This window comes from Podarcis raffonei, chromosome 5, assembly GCF_027172205.1.
Source record: "Podarcis raffonei isolate rPodRaf1 chromosome 5, rPodRaf1.pri, whole genome shotgun sequence".
NCBI classification, from domain to species: domain Eukaryota; kingdom Metazoa; phylum Chordata; class Lepidosauria; order Squamata; family Lacertidae; genus Podarcis; species Podarcis raffonei.
In genome coordinates this window covers 33,026,753-33,047,311 of record NC_070606.1, presented here as the reverse complement: position 1 = coordinate 33,047,311, position 20,559 = coordinate 33,026,753, and the positions used below count along the sequence as shown (strand labels likewise).

Genomic DNA, 20,559 nt, shown 5'->3' with positions numbered 1-20,559 from the left:
GAACAGAAGAAGATCTTGGTGGATCAGGCCAAAGGCCCATTTCGTCCAGCATCCTTTTCTCACAGCGGCCAACCCAATGGCTATGGGGTGCTCGCAAGCAGAACTTCAGCACCACAGTTCTCGCCACCTACAATTCCCAACAAGTGGTATTCAGAGGTGATGATTTGACAAATGATTTGATAAATCTCTCAAGGAGTGCCACCAAAATCCTTTGGGCTTCACAGCTGCTTCTGTTTCTTTCATCGCTTGTACTGGAGACACCAATATTGCCCTCTTGTGGACTGCACTCAAAGGCATTGCTTTTAAGGGTGCTTCACACAGAGCCAGCATACAGGGCATTGGGGTGGGGACTGTGCTGTGGGCTATTCAACAGTTGTGCAAAGTACACTTTGCTGCATGCACCAATTTAAAAGCTGCAGAGCACAAGACAGAATAGTTTCACAAATGATAGCATACACCAATCACCTCCATGCATTCCTGTGTAGGAAAAGTGTCTGAAGCAGCCCCAAGACATCTGTTTAATTGTGAGAAACTCCGAGGAGCTGCATTGACTGTCATCAGACTCCCATAGTTTTCAAGATACAATCTACCCTAGAGACAAGATGGACCTCTACCTTAAACTCCCCTTTCTTTCATAAAACACATTTTCACTTCTTTTAATATGTTATCGTCCAACCCAATCCTGCATTAATGTGCATTAAAACCCACTGATGGGAAAGCACCCAGGCATAAATAACAAAGCAGCCATGGATTGACACATCCATTCTTTGTCCAGCATGGTCTTGGTAATTAACTTAAGCAGGAGTGAATGGTATCCATATAAACGATGTGCTCTCTCAAGCAGAGCAAGTAGCACAGCAAGCAACAACACGCAACAAGTGTCTCGCAAAAACAGCAACTAGGAACACATCCATCTCACACATCATGTCATCGGATCCCATTACACTGAAATTGTTTGGAAACGGTTATTAAGGTTGATGTCTCCCCACAACAAATAGAATCCACATATATACGGGATTTATCACCATCGCAAATCGAGTCTAGTTTTTTTTCTCTTCTCCAATATCTGATGTACCTTGGAGCGGCTTCCCACACGGCTCTCATTTGTTGAAAAGGCAATACAGAAGCAACATTTAATTTCATTGTGAAGTAAATGACAAACTCGGAGTGGGAACACCAGCAACCTTCTCTGCAGAAGGAGGAATTGGGAGCCTTACTAGGCATGGGAAGACACAGACTGTGTGCCACCACTGCTATCTCACCACCAGAAAACCATTCAACAAAAATGGCTGTGTCACACCTGAAATGTAGGGTAGGGTAGATTGGGTAGGGTAGGTAAGGCTAGGGTAGATTGTAGACAGAATCAGAAAACTCCAGAAAGTTTGAAGCCATGGGGGTGGGGAATGAACATAGGGAAGAACATAGAGTACATTACCGTATTTTTCGCTCTATAGGACGCACCCAACCATAGGACGCACCTTGTTTTAGAGGGAGAGAACAAGAAAAAAAATCTCTCCCTCTCTGCACAGCACCCCTTCAGCGAAGCGGCAGGAGAAACGGAGCCCCTTCCATTTCTCCTCCCGCTTCGCTGAAGGGGCACTGCGCAGAGATTCCTCTTGCTCTCCAGGCTTCAGCGAAAGGAACCTGAAGCCTCCGGAGCACGGCGGGAGCGCTCCCACTGCACTTCGGAGGCTTCGTGTTGCTATCACTGAAGCCATGGAGCCTGCATTTGCTCAATAATAACAATAATAATAATAACAACAACAATAATAATAATAATAATAATAATAATAAATTTTATTTATATCCCGCCCTCCCCAGCAGAAGTCGGGCTCAGGGCGGCTAACAACAATAATACAAAATACATAATACAACAATAATACAAAAGTACAACACAAACAACACTCTAAAATCATTCATTATAAAATTAATTAAATTCAAGCCACTGGCCACCATTGGGCCAGAGCTCCGCGAAGATTGCCGAGGGAGGGAGTCAGGCTGTGCCCTGGCCAAAGGCCTGGCGGAACAGCTCTGTCTTGCAGGCCCTGCAGAAAGATGTCAAGTCCCGCAGGGCCCTAGTCTCTTGTGACAGAGTGTTCCACCAGGTCGGAGCCACAGCCGAAAAAGCCCTGGCTCTAGTTGAGGCCAGCCTAACTTCTCTGTGGCCTGGGACCTTCAAGATGTTTTTATTTGAAGACCGTAAGTTTCTCTGTGGGGCATACCAGGAGAGGCGGTGTACACACATTTCCCCTTAATTTTTGGAGGGGAAAAAGTACGTCTTATAGAGCGAATAGTATGGTACTTAACAGCATGGTTTTATACAGAGAAAGAAAAATAAGAGTATTGCTTATAAAATAAAATGAAATTTAAAAATGCAGGTTTCCAATAAAATGGTCGTGAGAATGGCTGAATGAATCAGCCATCCGGGTGGTTGTAAGATCCTGATAGCAAAAGGTAAATCTTGAAAGTTGACAAACTAAATCCAGCTCTGGGTCTGTTGGGGAAACCTCATTTGGGAAGGAACACTACCCTGTTTGGTTTAGAAGCACGGAAAGGGTAACGAAAGAAGTGGAGGAAATTCTGAGCAAAAAACCGAAGACAGCATTAGCTTTACAGATCCTCATTTCAAATCCCCAGCTTATGCAGAGTTCTACCCTGGATAGCTTTTAAATTATGGAAGAAACTATCTGATATTAAAGTAGTGCTTGTGTATTAACATCTTGCATTGGCCTCCAGGTAATTTGTTTCAGGTACTTACAGTTAATTACAGGGGCCCAGCAGGGAAACTGTCTGACTTCCCCTTAATCACAGAAGTTGAAAGTAGGCATCCAACCTCTTTCCTCATTGACTCCTTGCCTTAACAGCTGAATATAACTGGGCTGTTTTTCACTTTGCTTTTGTACTTTACAAACTTTGGTTTGGACAGCAAACCTCAGGGCCAAGCTAAACATTACATGGGCGGTGTGTGTGCTTTGGTGTCTCAGCAGCTTTTTCCTAAATTCACAACAGTTGCAGGGGACTGCTAATTTTGCCCTTTCTCCCCATGTACCTTTCCTGGTCTAATGCACAAAGTCTGCTACTAGTCCTGCCTGTCTTTTCCCCAAAGGGCTAACAGCAGACTCAGAGGCAAAATAAAGATTGCCTAAAGATTGCCCTTCATGGATCACTGCCTTGCCGTGGTGAAGAGGCTTGAATAACTCAGAGAAGCTATGAACTTGGATGCCGAGAAGGGCACCCAAGATGGACAAGTCATAGTGGAGAGTTTTGACCAAATGTGATCCACCTGGAGCAGGAACTGGCAAGCCACTCCAGTATCCCTGCCAAGAAAATTCCATGGACAAAGAGCAGGCATATAAAAGTTATGATGCTGTAAGATGAGCCCCTCAGGTCAGAAGGTGTCCAACATGCTACTGAGGAAGAGCGGAGGACAAGTACAAGTAGATTCAGAGCTGATGAAATGGCTGGGCCAAAGCCGAAAGGTCACTCAGTTGCGGATATGCCTGGAAGCGAAAGGAAAGTCCAATGCTGTAAAGAAAAATATTGCATAGGAACCTGGAATGTAAGAACCATGAACCTGGGTAAGTTGGATGTGGTCAAAAATGAGATGGCAAGAATAAATATTGACATCCTGGGCATCAGTGAACTAAAATGGACGGGAATGGGCGAATTCAGTTTGGATGACCATCATATCTACTACTGTGGGCAAGAATCCCGTAAAAGAAATGGAGTGGCCCTCATACTCAACAAAAGAGTGGCGAAAGCTGTACTGGGATGCAATCTCAAAAATGATAGAATGATCTTGATACGAATCCAAGGCAGACCTTTTAACATCACAGTAATCCAAGTTTATGCTTAAAATTCTACAAGGTAGGCTCAAGCAGTATGTGGACCAAGAACTCCCAGAAGTGCAAGCTGGATTTAGAAGAGGCAGATTTGAAAATAAGTGATCAGCAGCCTCACCTATCCCGGGGACAGTCTACAGGATATCTAACAATCCGGGATAGCAGCGGGAAGCAGTGGGAAACGGCGCTGGAATAAAGGAATTTCCCGCAAAAAAAGGGAAGGTTGACAGCTATGATTAGAACTGGAAGAAGAATTCTGTCATAGCCCATAAGGTAGGTTGCGATGTGTGCTTGATTGCATTGTGTTTGTGTGCTGCTCACAATAGTTTCTCCAGCCTGGGCCACAAACAGTTGGTAACTCCGGCAAACATGGTATTCCTACACCGAAGAAAAAGTGTGTGTGTGAGAGAGGTGTAAGGGGAGGGGGAAGTCTTCAGCAGCCTCACCAGGTCTTTGACGTTGGGCTTTATGAGCAACAGAGATTTGATCACAGATCTCCTGCATCATATATACATGTATGATGAAACAGTGCAGCTGTCAGAAAATGTTTCAAAGATAGGGAACAGGACTGAAGTCTCCGTTCACAGCTGTTGAGAGGAGACTTCAGTTCTGCGGGGTGCTGCTTCAAAGTGAACTGTAGGGTTGTTTGAAAGTGCTTTTGCAAACAGCCCCACTTTGCTCATTGAAACTTTTAAATGTATTTTTAATCTTTGTTGGAAGCTGCCCAGAGTGGCTGGGGAAACCCAGCCAGATGGGCAGGGTACAAATAAATTTATTATTATTATTATTATTATTATTATTATTATTATTATTATTATGTTAACAGGCGCTTTAAAGAGCAGTGCAGGGCTGTCAAATGTGCAGCCTCTGTCAAATGTGGCCCACAAGGGGTGGGGAGACAAAGACCTGGCTCACACTAGAAATTTTGTGGTATTCTTTTGGGCTTCAATTCAGACAATGGTTTCCTGTTCCACAGTACAGGGTCAAAGGTAAGCTGGTTGTGCTATCACCAATAACTGCTGTCGCAAGGGGTCACTGTGCTTATCTTAAACTTTACAAGGAATGGTTACAGGCTGTGCTTTTTGCAGTCTAATGATTTGGCCCCACTGTTTATAACTTTCCATCTTCCGTGCCAAGGGCACTTTATGCAACAGATGAAGTAAGTTCCTGTTCTAAATCTGCTAAGAATTTACCATGATGATTTTGATGACGATATTCACCTGCCCCTCACCCTAAGGCCCCAGGGCGGGTTACAACAATTAGAACACAATATTGAAAACAGTTTAAAAACAACTTACATTCACAGAAATAAGGCAAGTGCCCCAATGTGGCTCATGACCCGTGGGTGGTTTTGCTGCAACAGATTAACATATGCACCCCACTGGAAGCCGTCAACTTTTGAGAGTTTATGCCAGGGATAGGCAGACTTCAGGCTTACCAGATCTACTTTATGTTTTTTTACTGGAAACCCAAGAAGGACCAGCCAAAACCAAATGCAAATGAGATAGAGTTAGAATTAAATAACAGAGTGCATCTGAGCACATTCTGAACCCAGGAATTTCTTTTCAGAACCAGAACTGAATGGAGTGAGCTCGTAGCCCTTGCACCCAGAAGTCCATTCCTTGTTAGGTCCACCCACCCACTCACTGCATTTCAGCAGCCTAGGTGGGGGAAATAGTTCTGCTGCTGCTGTTAACTGGGTATCAGAATTCCTTGCTGAGCTGCTGCAAACCAGCCAGAGACCCATCAGCAGATCCTGCTCTACCTTTTACCCACCCCTGGGATTAGGCCATTCCAAAGATACGGAAAGGGCTTCCAAACTCCAAATAATCATCCCCTAACACTATCCTGTTCCGCCTCCTGCCTCATCTATGAATTAGAGCATGCTGCTAACATCTTTCACTTCTCCCAAACTGATACACAAAAGAGCACTCTGCGCATAAATAATGGTAGCTACTGTGTAAACACAAAATGATAGGCCAGTTTAAGTTAGCCTGCTTACAGATTAACACTCATTAATCTTCTCCATTAATTGAATTACCAATGCTTTCATAAACAGACTGGAACAGTTATCTGCCCTTCCCAGCCCCTGAAAACACACCCCTTTCCATCGAATGAATGGGTAGTAGTTATTTGCCTATCAGTCTCTCTCAGCAGGTTCCCTACAATACACAACCAACAGGCATAGTAAGTCTCCGCAGAAAGAGGCAAAAAGAACACAGTGCCAATAAGTATCATGTTGTTTGGAAATACTGACTGGCTCCCTCAAGCATAAGAGGTCTAGTTTCCAATAAAATGATGCATTCTGTTCTGACTCCAGAGCTATTGAAATGATTCTGTCTGCCGGAGCGTTTGTAATTCCTAAAATATTTTGTTTAAAAGCATGCTGCTTTCTGAAAAGGCTTAAAAGCCCAAAATGCTTTAGGCAGAAGTTCCCCAAGAACTGGTGGCAAGCTCAGGACAACTGAGAGTCCTACTCGCTATCCTGCCAGGTTTATGCATTTTAAACTGCGAGTTCCAACTCCCATGTCTCCCTGAGCAGTCTCCACCAGCAGCCATTACACCTAGCTGCATCAGAAGAGGGAGAAGAGAATGTTTGCCAGGGTGGAAATGCATTTAGAATCCTGCAGGTGGGTGGGGGAAGCAGATTGGAAGGTGAAAATATGAGTGGATGAAGAAAGAAGCAAGCATCTCTACGGCCCCTGCACTCACCATTGCTTCTTCATGAGGTTGCTTTTCATTGAAATCTTTCCCTGCATGTGTTGCAGATCACACTCTTAAGCCATTACACTACTCCAATCCTCAACTGGCAACATCCAACGGTGATTGGCTGCTAGCACAATGGGAACTCACTTGAACAACAGGGTTTCTGGTTTTCCTCCTTGCCCCGCTGCCTATGCACCCCAAATCTTCTCCAGAGGGCCCCCTAACCCTCAAAGCAGACTTGAGGGGCTCAAAGGGAAGGGAAGAAGCCTTATGGTGTGCGCAGAGACCTCCTTGGGCTAAGCTGGCTCTTGACCTCACCCAGTATTTGTAGAATAGCATCATCAAGCATTACTTTCAACATCTCTAAGACAACTCCACAGACCACAATGTGGGTACCATTTAGGTAACAAGTGATGAACGTCACCACTTAGGTTACACCAGGTAGAGGGACATTAGCATTTCCCACAGCTAATTTTCACCCAACCTTACAAAGCTTTTGCTACAACTGCTAAAATATATTACCTCCCCACTGATTTCAAGCCTCTAGCTATCATTAACTCAGCTATTCAATCACCCTGTGTCTGCTAGGGTCCATTTATCAACATGTGTGGGTTGTTTGCTTTTTCATGTCCCTATTAAATTACATCAAGGACTTCAAGTTTCATTACTTTCGCCATCTAGATGCGTCATTTTTCACTAATGCTTATTTTATTTATACACGGCCGTTGGATTACAGCCCGCTGAATGGGAATAAGATTTCTCTATTAATGCTTCAGTGTTCCGTATACCCTTCAAACTCTCTTTCAACGCCTGTCAGCAACTTGATCAGATCGCAAAATTCATTTTGTTCCTAGGAACCACAACTTTGGAGAGGAAATTAATTTTACCAAGCGATCGTTTATCCACGTTACAGCATATGATATCAGTTCCGCTGTGTGCTCCCTATTAATCCTTTACCTTTTCTACCTTTCCAAGTCAGGAGCAGACAGAAGTTTGAGAAATCAATATTCTCCCCACCCGCCCCCAAGTAAGAAATGTATGAAGTTGCCTTGCGCATCATTGCTCCATCTAATTCACTATTGTCTACTCTTGATGGGCAACAGCTTTCTGGGAATTCAGGCAGGGGTTTTTCCCAACCATACATGATAAGCTGGCGACTGAACCAGGGATCTTTTGCAGGCAAAGGATGTGCTCTACCGCTGAGCCAGAGTCCCTCCCAAGACATTGCTTCCCTGAGCTCAGTTCTGTGGTGCTATAAAGAACTGGTAATGTACATCAATATAAAGCACACTTAACTCTGCCTTCCTGCCCCTAAAGCTAACTTCTGCTTTCACTTAGACAAAAGGCATGGAATTATTTCATTGTTGTTGTTTGTGGGTGTATACTTATCATGTTCCAAAACTGAAGTGAAATATGGGTAAGGCAGAAAGCAGTGTGCCTGTGAGGTCGACCATTTTTAGGCATGCCCAACTGATGTGCGATTGTGGACGCGCGGGTCCTTTTGGACTCAGAAGAGGGCAGAAGCCTTAAACGGCTCAGGGCCGCAATACCCCAAGGACTGTCTCTTTCCATATGAACCTGCCCAGACCCTGAGATCATCTTCTGAGGCCCTTCTTTGTGTTTCTCCTCTTGAGAGGTCGGGAGGGTGGCAACACGAGAACGGGTCTTCTCTGCAGTGGCTCCCTGTCTGTGGAATGCTCTCCCCAGGGGAGTTCGTCTGGCGCCTTCATTATACACCTTTAGACGCCAGGCAAAAATGTTCCTTTTTAACCAGGCCTTTGGTTGATTTGATTGTCATCCTATGCCCTTTTAAAATGTGGGTTGTGTCGGGGGGGGTAATTGGGTTGTTGTTTTTATTTTGATTATATATATTGTTGTTTTATATTCTGATTTTGTTCCGTGAACCGCCCTGAGACCTCCAGGTATAGGGCAATATATAAATTCAATAAATAATTAATAATAAGAAGAATGTGGGGCGGAGTAAAGTGCAATGGGGCAGGCTTATGTGTGCTCTGATAACGTGCATTGTAGAATTGTATACAGAACTGTGGGGAATGCAAATCTCCACTTGGGTCCAAGACTGAAACATCACTGAAGCAAGAAAACTTAGTTAAAAGTCCAAAAATGCTATCCCTACAGCGGTCTGTTGTTGCTGACCTTTAGATTAGCCAGCCTCACCTATTCACAAACCATTGAGAGTGTCTAAGGTGCCCTAAGAGTCTAGTGTTGCTGATGATTTTCAGTGCAGGTGTGCCGATATTATTTTGATAATTTTTTATTATTATTAATGGTTTGTAACTTTATGTATGGCTATACACTGCCTTGGTTCTTGGAGGAGAAGCAATAAATAAAATAAGCACCAGTGTTTTTTTAAAAATGACAAGAGATGTCTGAAACACAAGCTAACATTTGGAAGTAGGATCAAGATGCCACTGCCTCTTCAATTCCATGGTTTCCTTCAGAGATAAACACCTACCTCTCAGTTGGCTGAAGGTGGTGATAAATTTGCTGGTCACAGACTTCAGCTCATTATTGGCCAGAGTGATGAGATGGATTCCTTCCGAGACGTGCCTCATGACTTTGTAAAGGGCAATGGGGAACGTCATCAGTTTGCAATCTGCCAAATCTACAGCGAAACACCAAGGGGAGGAAAGGAGGGCGAGAGAGTGAGTTCAGTTTTCCAGGCAAAAGGTATTGTGTTCCAACACATCACATTTTAATTGGCCGTCCGTGAATTCCCCCGAGGCTCTGGCATGCTCGGTCCAACCTCACTGGGACCCTCCACCAGATTGTCAGTTGTGCCTGGTCCCCGCTCAACACCCATGACAATACATTCCTAACATAATAATTTATATAATAACAATTTATTATTTATACCCTGCCTAACTGTTTCCCCAGCCACTCTGGGCGAAGGAGGACAGAAAAACCTGAGCAAAGACATTTTGATCATCTGAGACATTCCATGAAGAAATCACACACTTTTACCCCATTAAAAGTGAATTAAAGGTAAAGGTAAAGGTACCCCTGCCCGTACGGGCCAGTCTTGACAGACTCTGGGGTTGTGCGCTCATCTCACTCTATAGGCCGGGAGCCAGCGCTGTCTGCAGACACTTCCGGATCACGTGGCCAGCGTGACAAGCTGCATCTGGCGAGCCAGCGCAGCACACGGAACGCCGTTTAACTTCCCGCTGGTAAGCGGTCCCTATTTATCTACTTGCACCCGAAGGTGCTTTCGAACTGCTAGGTTGGCAGGCGCTGGGACCGAACGACGGGAGCGCAGCCCGCCGCGGGGATTCGAACCGCCGACCTTTCGATCGGCAAGTCCTAGGCGCTGAGGCTTTAACCCACAGCGCCACCCGTGTCCCTTAAAAGTGAATTAGATAGCATTAAATGAACTGCTGGAGTTTTGGACCTCAAGCCTTACAAGTGACTTCTTTTCCCGACTGTAAAATGCAGGAATGATAGCAAACTGGTCAGCATGCAAGTCTTTTTTTCCTGCACTGGATTTCTCTGCCTAACACCTCTAGCGTTTCTCTCTAAACTAAATTTGCATTTCAGAAATACCCTGGATCTGAACTCCAGATGCCAGAATGTCACATTGATCAAAATAAAGCACAACAAGCTGGCATGGGGACAAACAAGGGCTGCTTAAACACACCTGCTTTGACTTAATTCCAAGTGAGAAATCGCTTTGCTTTAGTTTAATTAATCACATAATTAAAATCCCTATTCAGTCATATGTTCTTATGGTCTGCAGTTATAACTCAAGGCTATTAATTCCAATTTTTAAAATAAATAAATAATGTACATAAAGGTGAGGTGTTTTGCATGCATGTGTTTGTGTGTGTGTGCAAATATTAGAGCACCCTGTGCACCTTCTTCCAAATACTGAACACACACAACAGCCCCAGAAAGATTTTATTTCTTTCATGCAAAATGAAAATTGGACATACTAAAATTCCAGGAAGCAAAAGGCTGCTATTTTGGAATAATAGTATGAAGGCTTTTTATTTTACAATCATCAAAGCTGCAGAAGAGGCATTCATAAATCCATGCTGCTTAGTCACATCTCCTTCCTTCACTGAGTGAGCACAGACACAGCCTTACAGAGCACTGTGGCACCTTAAAGAATAATAAATTTATGGTGGGGCATAAACTTTTGCAGATTAGAAGAGCTCAACTTCATTAAAAGCACCTGGATCACAAAAACTTACACGGTAATAAATCTTTTTATCATTAAAGTGCCATAAGATGCTTATTTGCCTTTGCGGTAAGAACACAGTGACTACCCTAGAATTAGTCACCAGAAAATGCTGTGATGCTTTGCTGGGAGGCTACAGTTGAAATGTACTGAAGGATGCTATATTACTCTTTTGGAATTACCTTCGTATCCAACTTGCTTTATCTGCAACCAATTACCAATTTCCAGATCCACTGGAAATCAAAACAGGATGATGAGCCACAACACTCATCCTCCAAGCCACCTGGACCATGGAACGTACTCTCTTCATCTCTGGCTCGGTGCAACTTCCCTCTGCAGCCTCCACATCAAAAACGGGTCAGATTCTCATTTTGCAAAATAGTGACCACCTTCAGTCCTGCATTTCCCAGTGATTCATATCCAAACATTTTATCACCACCTCACTGCACAGCTTCTCTCTTGTCAACAAACAGCTTGCTTGCTGGATGTCTTGCTCCTCTCAAAGCCTTCAGCTGAATTATACCTGGGCACTTATTGGGTTGGGCTGTTGTTTTTGGTTATGCGACTCCAGCTCAGGAAGCAGTGTGAGGTCATTCAGTTAGGTCCAGACTTAAGTTAGTGATTTAATGGGGACCTCAGGGCACTTAAATTTCAATGGGAACTAAATGCAAATGCCATATTTTTCCGTGTATAACACGCCCCTGTGTATAAGACGACCCTTATTTTTGGGGACTCGAAATTAAGGAAATGGGGGAAGATTGCCCAGAGCTCTTAAGCTTTTGGGGGGGGGATTGCCGAGAGTTGTAACTCAGTGGCAAAGCATATGGTTTGCATGCAGAAGGTCCCAGGTTTGATCCTCAGTACCTCCAAGCAGCGCCGGGAATGTCCCTGGCCTGAAACCCTGGAGATCAGGTGCCAGTTAGCCAACCTGGTGCCCTCCAGATGTTATTGGACTACAGCTGCATCAGCCTCGGCCTGTATGGCCAATGATGATGGGAACTGTAAAGCAGAGGGCCCCATGTGGGCTGCCCCAGGTACAGTATAGACAGTACTGAGCTTGACAGACCGGTGACCTGACCCAGCATCAGGCAGCTTCCTACATTCCTATGGACACAACCCAATGGATGTTTTGGGTGAGAGGAGAGCACAGGGCAAAGGGAAAACCAGCAACCATCCTCACAGGTTACAAAAGCCTTTGACCAACTGCAGATTATTATTACAACATAAAATCCAATAAACCAGCGGTTTCCAATCAGTGTGCTGCGGCACCCTGGGGTGCCTTGAATAATGGTCGGGGTGCCCGGAGCAACACTGGCCTCTGTCCCTCTTTCTTTCCATCCCTCCTTGGATGCCCTCTTGCATCCAAGCCAGTGTGGTGAAGTGGTTAAGAGCAGTAGTCTCGTAATCTGGGGAACCAGGTTCGCGTCTCTGCTCCTTCACATGCAGCTGCTGGGTGATCTTGGGCTAGTCACACTTCTTTGAAGTCTCTCAGCCCCACTCACCTCACAGAGTGTTTGTTGTGGGGGAGGAAGGGAAAGGAGAATGTTAGCCGCTTTGAGACTCCTTAAAGGGAGTGAAAGGCGGGATATCAAATCTAAACTCTTCTTCTTCTTCTTCTTCTTCTTCTTCTTCTTCTTCTTCTTCTTCATCATCATCATCTCTGCCTCCCAAAGGCTTGTACAGCTGTTTCTTGCAGCAGCCCTGGCTACAAGCTCCTCAGGCGAATGGTGCCTCTGGGGCTGGCCAGGAGTGCTTCCCATGCCCATGTGTGGCAGTGTGAGGAGGTACCTCTCTTTGTGGAGGGGGGAGTGCAGAGACTAGGGGCAGCAGGAGCAGCTGTCCAGAGGACTCCCAAGGGGAGAGGAGAGGAGAGGAAGCTGAAGGAACACTCCATAAGGGAGGGTGTTCGAAAAGGGGTGAGGGGTGTCACAGAAAGAATGTACAGTGGACACTCGGGTTGCGGTCATGATCCGTGCGGGAGGCACATTCGCAACCCACAGCATTCGCAACCCGCAGCACCATGTCTGCGCACACGTGGGTCACGATTCGGCACTTCTTCGCGTGCACAAAGCGCGATTTAGTGCTTCCTCACATGCGCGAGCACCGAAACCTTGAAGTAACCCGTTCCGGTACGTCTGGGTTCGTCGTGGTGCGCAACCCGAAAACGCACAACCTGAAGCATCAGTAACCCGAGGTATGACTATAGTTGCTCAAGGGAGCTGTGGACTCAAAAAGGTTGGAAACCTCTGCAATCAACCATAAAATAATAAAGCTGTTCACAACATAGTAATGCTCATTACACCCACCCACCCACCCAATTAGGCTCGTTCATTTAGGCTCACCCGTACTTTCCCCTGTCAAACAAAGCTTTGGTACGTGCATTATTTATGACACAGATCAATGCTGCGCAATCTCAGAACCTTTGAGAGTGCTCAAAGAAACTGCAACAGTTAGCCCCATAGATTGCCAATGCTTTGCCCAGGATGATCTTATGTACTGTGGGCAGAAGACCAGTTTTCCCATCTCCCTTGTGGGATTATCGCTGCAGGGCAGTTACTCTTATAATTGGAATGTTTTTGCGTTTCATTAAATCTTCATTTCATGAATATCCTTGTCTTATTGCTGTGCACCCCAGTGGCTCATACAAGGATGATTGCAACTAAATCCACCCGTGTGTGTAATTCTTCACATGTGGTGCTATTCTCTCCCCCCCCCTCACACACACAATCTGTGTTGGGAGGAAAGTGCCCCATGAGAAACATCCTCAACTTGATTGGATAAGGCTTGATCGTGCAAGCCAGACACACCCCTCCTTCCAAGGAGTGCATCAGGCTTCCATACCTGGGGATTTTTCAATTATTTCCCATTCTTTATGACTTCCTTCCCCAACCTGGTTGCCCTCCAGATGTTTTGGATTCCAATTCCAGACAGCTACAGCCAGCATGGAGGGATGACAGGAGAGGAACTCAAAACATCTGGGGAGCACCAGGTTGGGAAAGGCTGCCCTGTGGAAATACTTTGTGGATAAATTCCTTATGACACGGGTGGGGCAGCTGTGGCCTTCCATATGTTGTTGTTGGACCACAACTCCCATCATCCCTCGCCATTGTTTGCATTGGTTGGGGCTGATGGGCGTTGGAACCCAACAACAGCTGCAGTGCCATTGGTTCTCCATCTCTGCTTTATGGTCATACCTCTCTCTATGAACTGGTGTCATAACCAGTGTCTTTCCCACTGGCAGAGTACCTCAACATCCATCTTGAATCATGTCGCAAGGCCTAGGTGCGATCTGCCTTAGCAGCGACATGCAGACCAAAAATCGTTGAACAATGTGTAGATCGGACTAGAACCTAATTTTATTGTGTCGGTCATTTGGCTCAAAAACCAAAAGACCCAAAATGTCCAGTAAGAATTATTTAGTAAATTAAATAACATAAAGAAAACTTTCCAGTGATTCTACTGAAAGCTAGGTCAGGCCTTTTTGATTACACGTGTCATTTCTGTGTGTATTTAATTCTTCACATATTCTTCCTTTAACCCTTCAAGAGATATTTCTCTAAGCACAAGCCCACGGGATTTCACTAAACGAAAAAGGTCGCATTTTAAATATAAAAATGTTTTCCCACATATCAGCTTCATTCTCAACCACAGTTTTTCTACTCCACTGCATTATTTTATATAGTCAAGAGTGTGAATCGATACCACATTACGTTTTAAATTAAATCTATAATGACTTTATAGCACAGATCCAAATTGTCATAACAAGGAGCTGCAGGCATGGGTGCTTCTATCTTTTTTGCTTTCTTGTAAAACCATTCACTACTCCTATAACCATATGTACAATGCCCATCAATTAAATTAGTATTAATGACAAGCAAGAGACCGTATCAAATTCAAGTTGCCTGCTACGGAGACTGACACCAGTGAGTCAGCATCTGCAAGGATGTCTTGCTGCCTCTTTGAGCACCACTAGCAATAATCTTCCAAATGCTTTCCTTACCTGCCATATTGCTATTTTCTAACAAAATTCAAGTGCAGTTTTGTTGGCACGTTTTAACATTTCACCCTCCAGGATTATAGATGGCAGATTTGCTAAAGTTAACTTCAAGAACAGGTGCTGACCATTTTGAAGATCTTCCTTGAGGGAACTAATAAATCCCTTTCTGAACAGGTGGTAGAATATTTAAATGTTGACCTGCTAATGTTGTTAGCTTCCAACTTTCCGCCTTTTTCTTCAGAGGCTGTGATTTTGTATTTTTTAAATATTTTGTACTTTCTTTCATGCTTGAGTTGATAATAGTAAATACTTGATTGGCTGATTGATCTGTGTGTTTCCCCACCTTCTTTGCACCAGGTACCTCTCAGCTCAGTCAACTACCTGAGGGGCCCTTTGTCTGAAAACATTTGCCAGAAATTAAAAGTGACAGTGAGGTTTCATTTTGGAAGGGGAGCAGCTATGGCAAAAAGCTGACTGACTCACCACCTTAGAAGAAGAAGAAGAAGAGTTTGGATTTGATATCCCGCTTTATCACTACCCAAAGGAGTCTCAAAGCGGCTAACATTCTCATTTCCCTTCCTCTCCCACAACAAACACTCTGTGAGGTGAGTGGGGCTGAGAGACTTCAAAGAAGTGTGACTAGCCCAAGGTTACCCAGCAGCTGCATGTGGATGCGAACCCGGTTCCCCAGATTACGAGTCTACCGCTCTAAACCACTACACCACACTGGCTCTCTTAGACTATCACTCCTACGAGTGAACGTACAGTGGACGCTCGTGTTGTGAACCTGATCCGTGAGGGAGGCATGTTCGCAAACCGGATGTCTGCATATGCGCGGGTCGTGATTCAGCACTTCTGTGCATGCGCAAGTGCCGAAAACCAGAAGTAACCCGTTCCCCTACTTCCGGGTTTGGTGCGGTGCGCAACCCGAAATTGCGCAACCTGAAGCATCTGTAACCCGAGGTATGACTGTACACTGCTTGAAGTTTGTTTGGTTTTTTAAAACCAATGTTTGCACAATTAATGAAAATCCAAAGGAACTGCTACGTTTTTGCTAGTGAATGTGCCATCCGAAGGTGCCCACGAATAAGAGATAGTGTGACTCGCACTTTCATTTTTTCACTGTCCCCAGAGCTGAAAAATCAGTGCGCTGAGAGAGTTGCTTCTTAGTTAGCAGTGCAACAACTCCACCTGCTGGATGTCCAGTCAGAGTGAATAAAGAGTTCATAAACCACAACATCATAGATATAACTATGAGTGTTGATCTCATGAGGCCCAGTTAATGATCTGGGCTCAACTGATGCAAAAGCATTGCTGACACTAAGCAAATCAGTTCCTTGGATAGGATTACAGGTGTAACAAATAATTATTTGCAAGAGTTGGTCTCATCCTCCATTATATCCCTTAAAGGTAAAGGGACCCCTGACTGTTAGGTCCAGTCGTGGATAACTCTGAGGTTGCAGTGCTCATCTCACTTTACTGGCCAAGGGAGCCGGCGTACAGCTTCCGGGTCATGTGGCCAGCATGACTAAGCCACTTCTGGCGAACCAGAGCAGAGCATGGAAACGCTGTTTACCTTCCCGCCGGAGCGGTACCTATTTATCTACTTGCATTTCGTGCTTTCGAGCTGCTAGGTTGGCAGGAGCAGGGGCTGACCAACGGGAGCTCACCCTGTCGCAGGGATTCGAACTGCCGACCTTCTGATCGGCAAGCCCTAGGCTCTATGGTTTAACCCACAGCACCACCTGCATCCCTTAGTAACGTGATTTAACAAATGCAATTAATACCCAGCCTGCATGTTTAATATAAACAGTGGTACCTCGGGTTAAGTACTTAATTCGTTCCAGAGGTCTGTTCTTAACCTGAAACTGTTCTTAACCTGAAGCACCACTTTAGCTAATGGGGCCTCCTGCTGCTGCCGCACTGCCAGAGCATGATTTCTGTTCTCATCCTGTAGCAAAGTTCTTAACCCGAGGTACTATTTCTAGGTTAGCGGAGTCTGTAACCTGAAGCGTATGTAACCCGAGGTACCACTGTATTTGTTACTATATTGTTCCAAGAGAAGGTTGTGCACAGACTTGAAAAGGTCACACGCAATGAGTAAAAAACCCATCCCTAGGAGGCCTGGTAAAGGAAGCTACGCAAAAGCTCTTCAGTCCCCTACTCTCTTTTAAGCTAACAAATGTGCAAGTGAACTAGTGAAAAGGTGGGTTAGTAACTTATATCAGACTTGGAAACTTATGCAGAGTGGTAAAGATGAGATTAGCCATTACATTTCTAACCTGTAACTGAAAAATGAATTGATGGATTTATTTTTACTTCCTATCTTCTTAAATTCCTTTGTCATTTCAGCATTTGCCAGTGGAACTCTGAGAATTTGTCAATCACAGCCTCCCTGTAATAATGACCAAGAGTTGTGTTTCTTCACCTCCTCCTCCTCCTCCTTTGAGCACTACTTGACTCATTATTCAAAGGTCAATTGAATAAAAAATGGAACACAACTTTTAAAAGAGAAATCAGGGCTGTAAGTAGAGGGTTACACTCTCATCTTCTAAGGTTGAACCATCCCAAATTGGATAGAGTGGAGAATGTAATATGTGCTAAAACAGTAGGTTTGTGTATATTGGTTTAGAGTATCAGTGCATCTGATGGATGTAATGGTGAACTTGAATGAACCTGAACATTCTTAGCTGTAGCTAGATCAAGTTGTGTTTATTGCTGTACAGAGGCCTGGGAATTTAAGTGCATTATAGAATCAAAGAATTGTAGAGTTGGAAGGGACCCTAAGGGTCATCTAGTCCAACTCCCTGCAATGCAGGAATCTCAACTAGATCATATATGACAGATGGCCCTCCAACCTCTGCTTTAAAACCTCCAAGGAAGGAGAGTTCACCACCTCTCATTGTCAAGCAGTCGATTCATTTAATGATTTGATTGATTTAGGTACTGTGGTTGTGAACTGGATTCCCCCCCCCCTTAATTGTCAATCATGTTATTTTAAAAATGGCCTATATACTTTTTAGGTGATGTTCATTTGTAATATTTTCCTTCCTGGTATATTTTGTTTAGTTGTTTACTATGGCTACTATAACTTTTCCATATATTTTTGAAGCTGATTGTTACGTGTTTTGCTTTGATACTAAAGAGGTCCTTCTATTTAGTAGTTTATTGTGCTTTATATAATGAAGAAATTCTGTTTGTTTTTATATTCGCTGTTTACATAGTTTTAAACTGTTTAGAGTAGTTAAAACAGCTTAGAGTAGAACTAGGGTGTATTAACTTGTTGTTGCTGTGATTCTTTCTGCTTTGAAACAATTGTCTTGTTTTTATACACATTTCACTCCCTGCTCTGTCAAATTCTAGTTTTAGAGGAACTGTGGATTTGAATTCATTTTATTTTCTATGTCACCTAGAGAACTGGCATTGATGGGCAGCTGATAAGTGGATTACTTTGGCTTTCCTCTGAAATATTTATTTCACTTACCAAGCGAATCTGCTTTGTTTTCAACCGTTTCATTGACTTTTCTGGCTACCCTGGCAACTGCTTCTCCCATCTTTTTCTCCATGCAGTCACGTCCCACCAAGAAAACACTTGGGAAGTTGCTAAAACAAACAAACAACAGATTCCATTGGACTCGTACTTCATAAGGGTTTTCAAAACATTTTTAAAAGACAGACAAATAGCACTTATTCTAAAACCAACATGCAGCTAAAATTCAGCATCGACCACAACTGCCAGGATGCCCCCGCCCCCAAGAATCCTTACCAAGAAACGACATAACTGGGACAATTCTAAGAAAATATTGTCCATTAGTCCCCTTTCGTTCTTTGCAACTGGTGTTGCCTGAGACATGCAATGAGTTCCAGAGGCAAATACATCTTGCAGTGCAGAAGCTGGCCAGTAGATGCGAATTTATGCTGTGGGAAAGATACATGTGGACGTAAAAGGGCTAAGCCTCTGCTTGTAGAAGTTACGGCTCTTCTTCAGCAGCCTGCAGGAAAGTTGGGAGTCATTTTCTTTTATTTTGTAGGTAACATATTAAAAGTGGATCTCTGTCATCTTTCAGTTTATCTCACCATCAAACATCTGAGTAAGAGGGGGAGTGAAATACTACCAAATCCTTGTGAATTATTTCCGTGTACTTCTAGCTATCAAAGAAACTACAGTGGTACCTCAGGTTCAGTACTTAATTCGTTCTGGAGGTCCGTTCTTAACCTGAAACTGTTCTTAACCTGAAGCACCACTTTAGCTAATGGGGCCTCCTGCTGCCGATGAACTGCTGGAGCACGATTTCTGTTCTCATCCTGAAGCAAAGTTATTAACCCGAGGTACTATTTCTGGGTTAGCAGAGTCTGCAACCTGAAGCGTCTGTAACCTGAAGCGTATGTAACCCGAGGTACCACTGTAGATAATTTATAACAAGGAAGGCTCTATCAGACCCAAACAAAAAAGCAGGTTAAACTAGAAGACTACAGATATTATTTGTTCAGTGTCAGGGATACAAACAGTTTACCCTAACAGTATTTCTGAAATCTGAAGCATACATATGGGAAGGAAATCCAGCTGAAATCAATAGGCTTGCATCTCGTTCCCCACCTTTGAACGATATAAAACTATTTGTGTAAATCCCAGTGGGTGAATTTAAAATGACATAGGATGAAATAAGGAGGAGAGGAGTAAAACCTCCTTTTTTATATGTAAAGTTAGAAGAAGGTCCCATGCAGTTTGGCATTAAAGATAGAACCCAAATCAGAAAATATTCAAGGCTACAGAGGCAATTTACTTAGGAAAGGACTAACTTTAGACATACTCAAAGCAAAACAACTTTTCCACTGTTATCAATGGGCCAACTCCAAGTTGCATATTGCCCATTATTATTTCCACAGACATTACTAAATTGGAAGACTAAAAAGGCACTCAAGAGACATAAAAACAGGCACCAGTTAGGCCTCTTTAGGGTGGGTGTTCTACAATGGAGGGGCCACTGTTGAGAAAGCCCTTTCTCAGTCTAATAGGAATATAGTCACTATTAGCTGTCCTGGTACTAAATTACACATGCATTACCAGCAATTTCTGGAGCAATCTGATTACTTACATGCTGGTAAAATGCCCGTCTATGTGGTCTGGTCCAATGTTTACTGCCCAATGCTCAGCATATTCCAGTCTACAATTGTTAGTGCATTCTGCTGGCGTTTTAAGTTAGTAAAGATACATGCAAAGAAATACTGAGAGGTTTTTCTAGCCACCGCAAAAGCAGCCCAGCAGCTTGGTCCTATATTTAGTTGACAGAACAGCAAAATTAAAATGCTGGATCAGTGGTGGAAAACCAATCTGCTGAGCTGAGGGACACTGCCAAACAAGTAATACTAAACCTGTCTGGGACTGGGGGTTATCTATGCCTTGAACAAATCTCAGAGTACAAAGCTAGGAGTATAACACAGCCTCCATCTGCCAACCACAACTGTGTTGGAGCGGAGAACACACAAGCTCAACACTATCATGCACTGCAGCCCGTAATTGTTTGCATTCAACCAGCATGTATGCCACAAGCTTCTACATACCAGCATAGTAGTTAAATCTTGTTGATTTCAAAGGGAACTTAATTCTAAGCAAGCATGCCTAGGACAGCAGCCTTTTAAAGTTATCCACAACATTTGAAAAAGCTTACAATTTGTGAGTGCTGCATTATTTTTCTATGGTTGAAGATGACTACATATAGTAGCCTATATGATTTCTATGGTTGAAGATGACTACATATAGGGCAATTTTTCAATATATCGTTCTAAATCAGTTATGAAGTCCACAGCACGGT

General features: G+C 43.8%; 1 protein-coding gene across 3 annotated transcripts in view; it reads right to left on the bottom strand.

The window, feature by feature from the left end:
* Positions 1–20,559, bottom strand: part of LRRC20 (leucine rich repeat containing 20) — a 70,916-nt gene that overhangs the window by 48,056 nt on the left and 2,301 nt on the right. For all 3 annotated transcript variants that reach the window (XM_053388532.1, XM_053388530.1, XM_053388531.1), the window contains exons 2-3: positions 18,231–18,349; positions 9,025–9,174 (exon numbers count right to left, since the gene is read on the bottom strand). In XM_053388532.1, coding sequence (XP_053244507.1) covers positions 9,025–9,174; positions 18,231–18,312 — 232 coding nt within the window. In that variant the 5' untranslated portion in view covers positions 18,313–18,349. The remainder of the gene's footprint in view (positions 1–9,024; positions 9,175–18,230; positions 18,350–20,559) is intronic.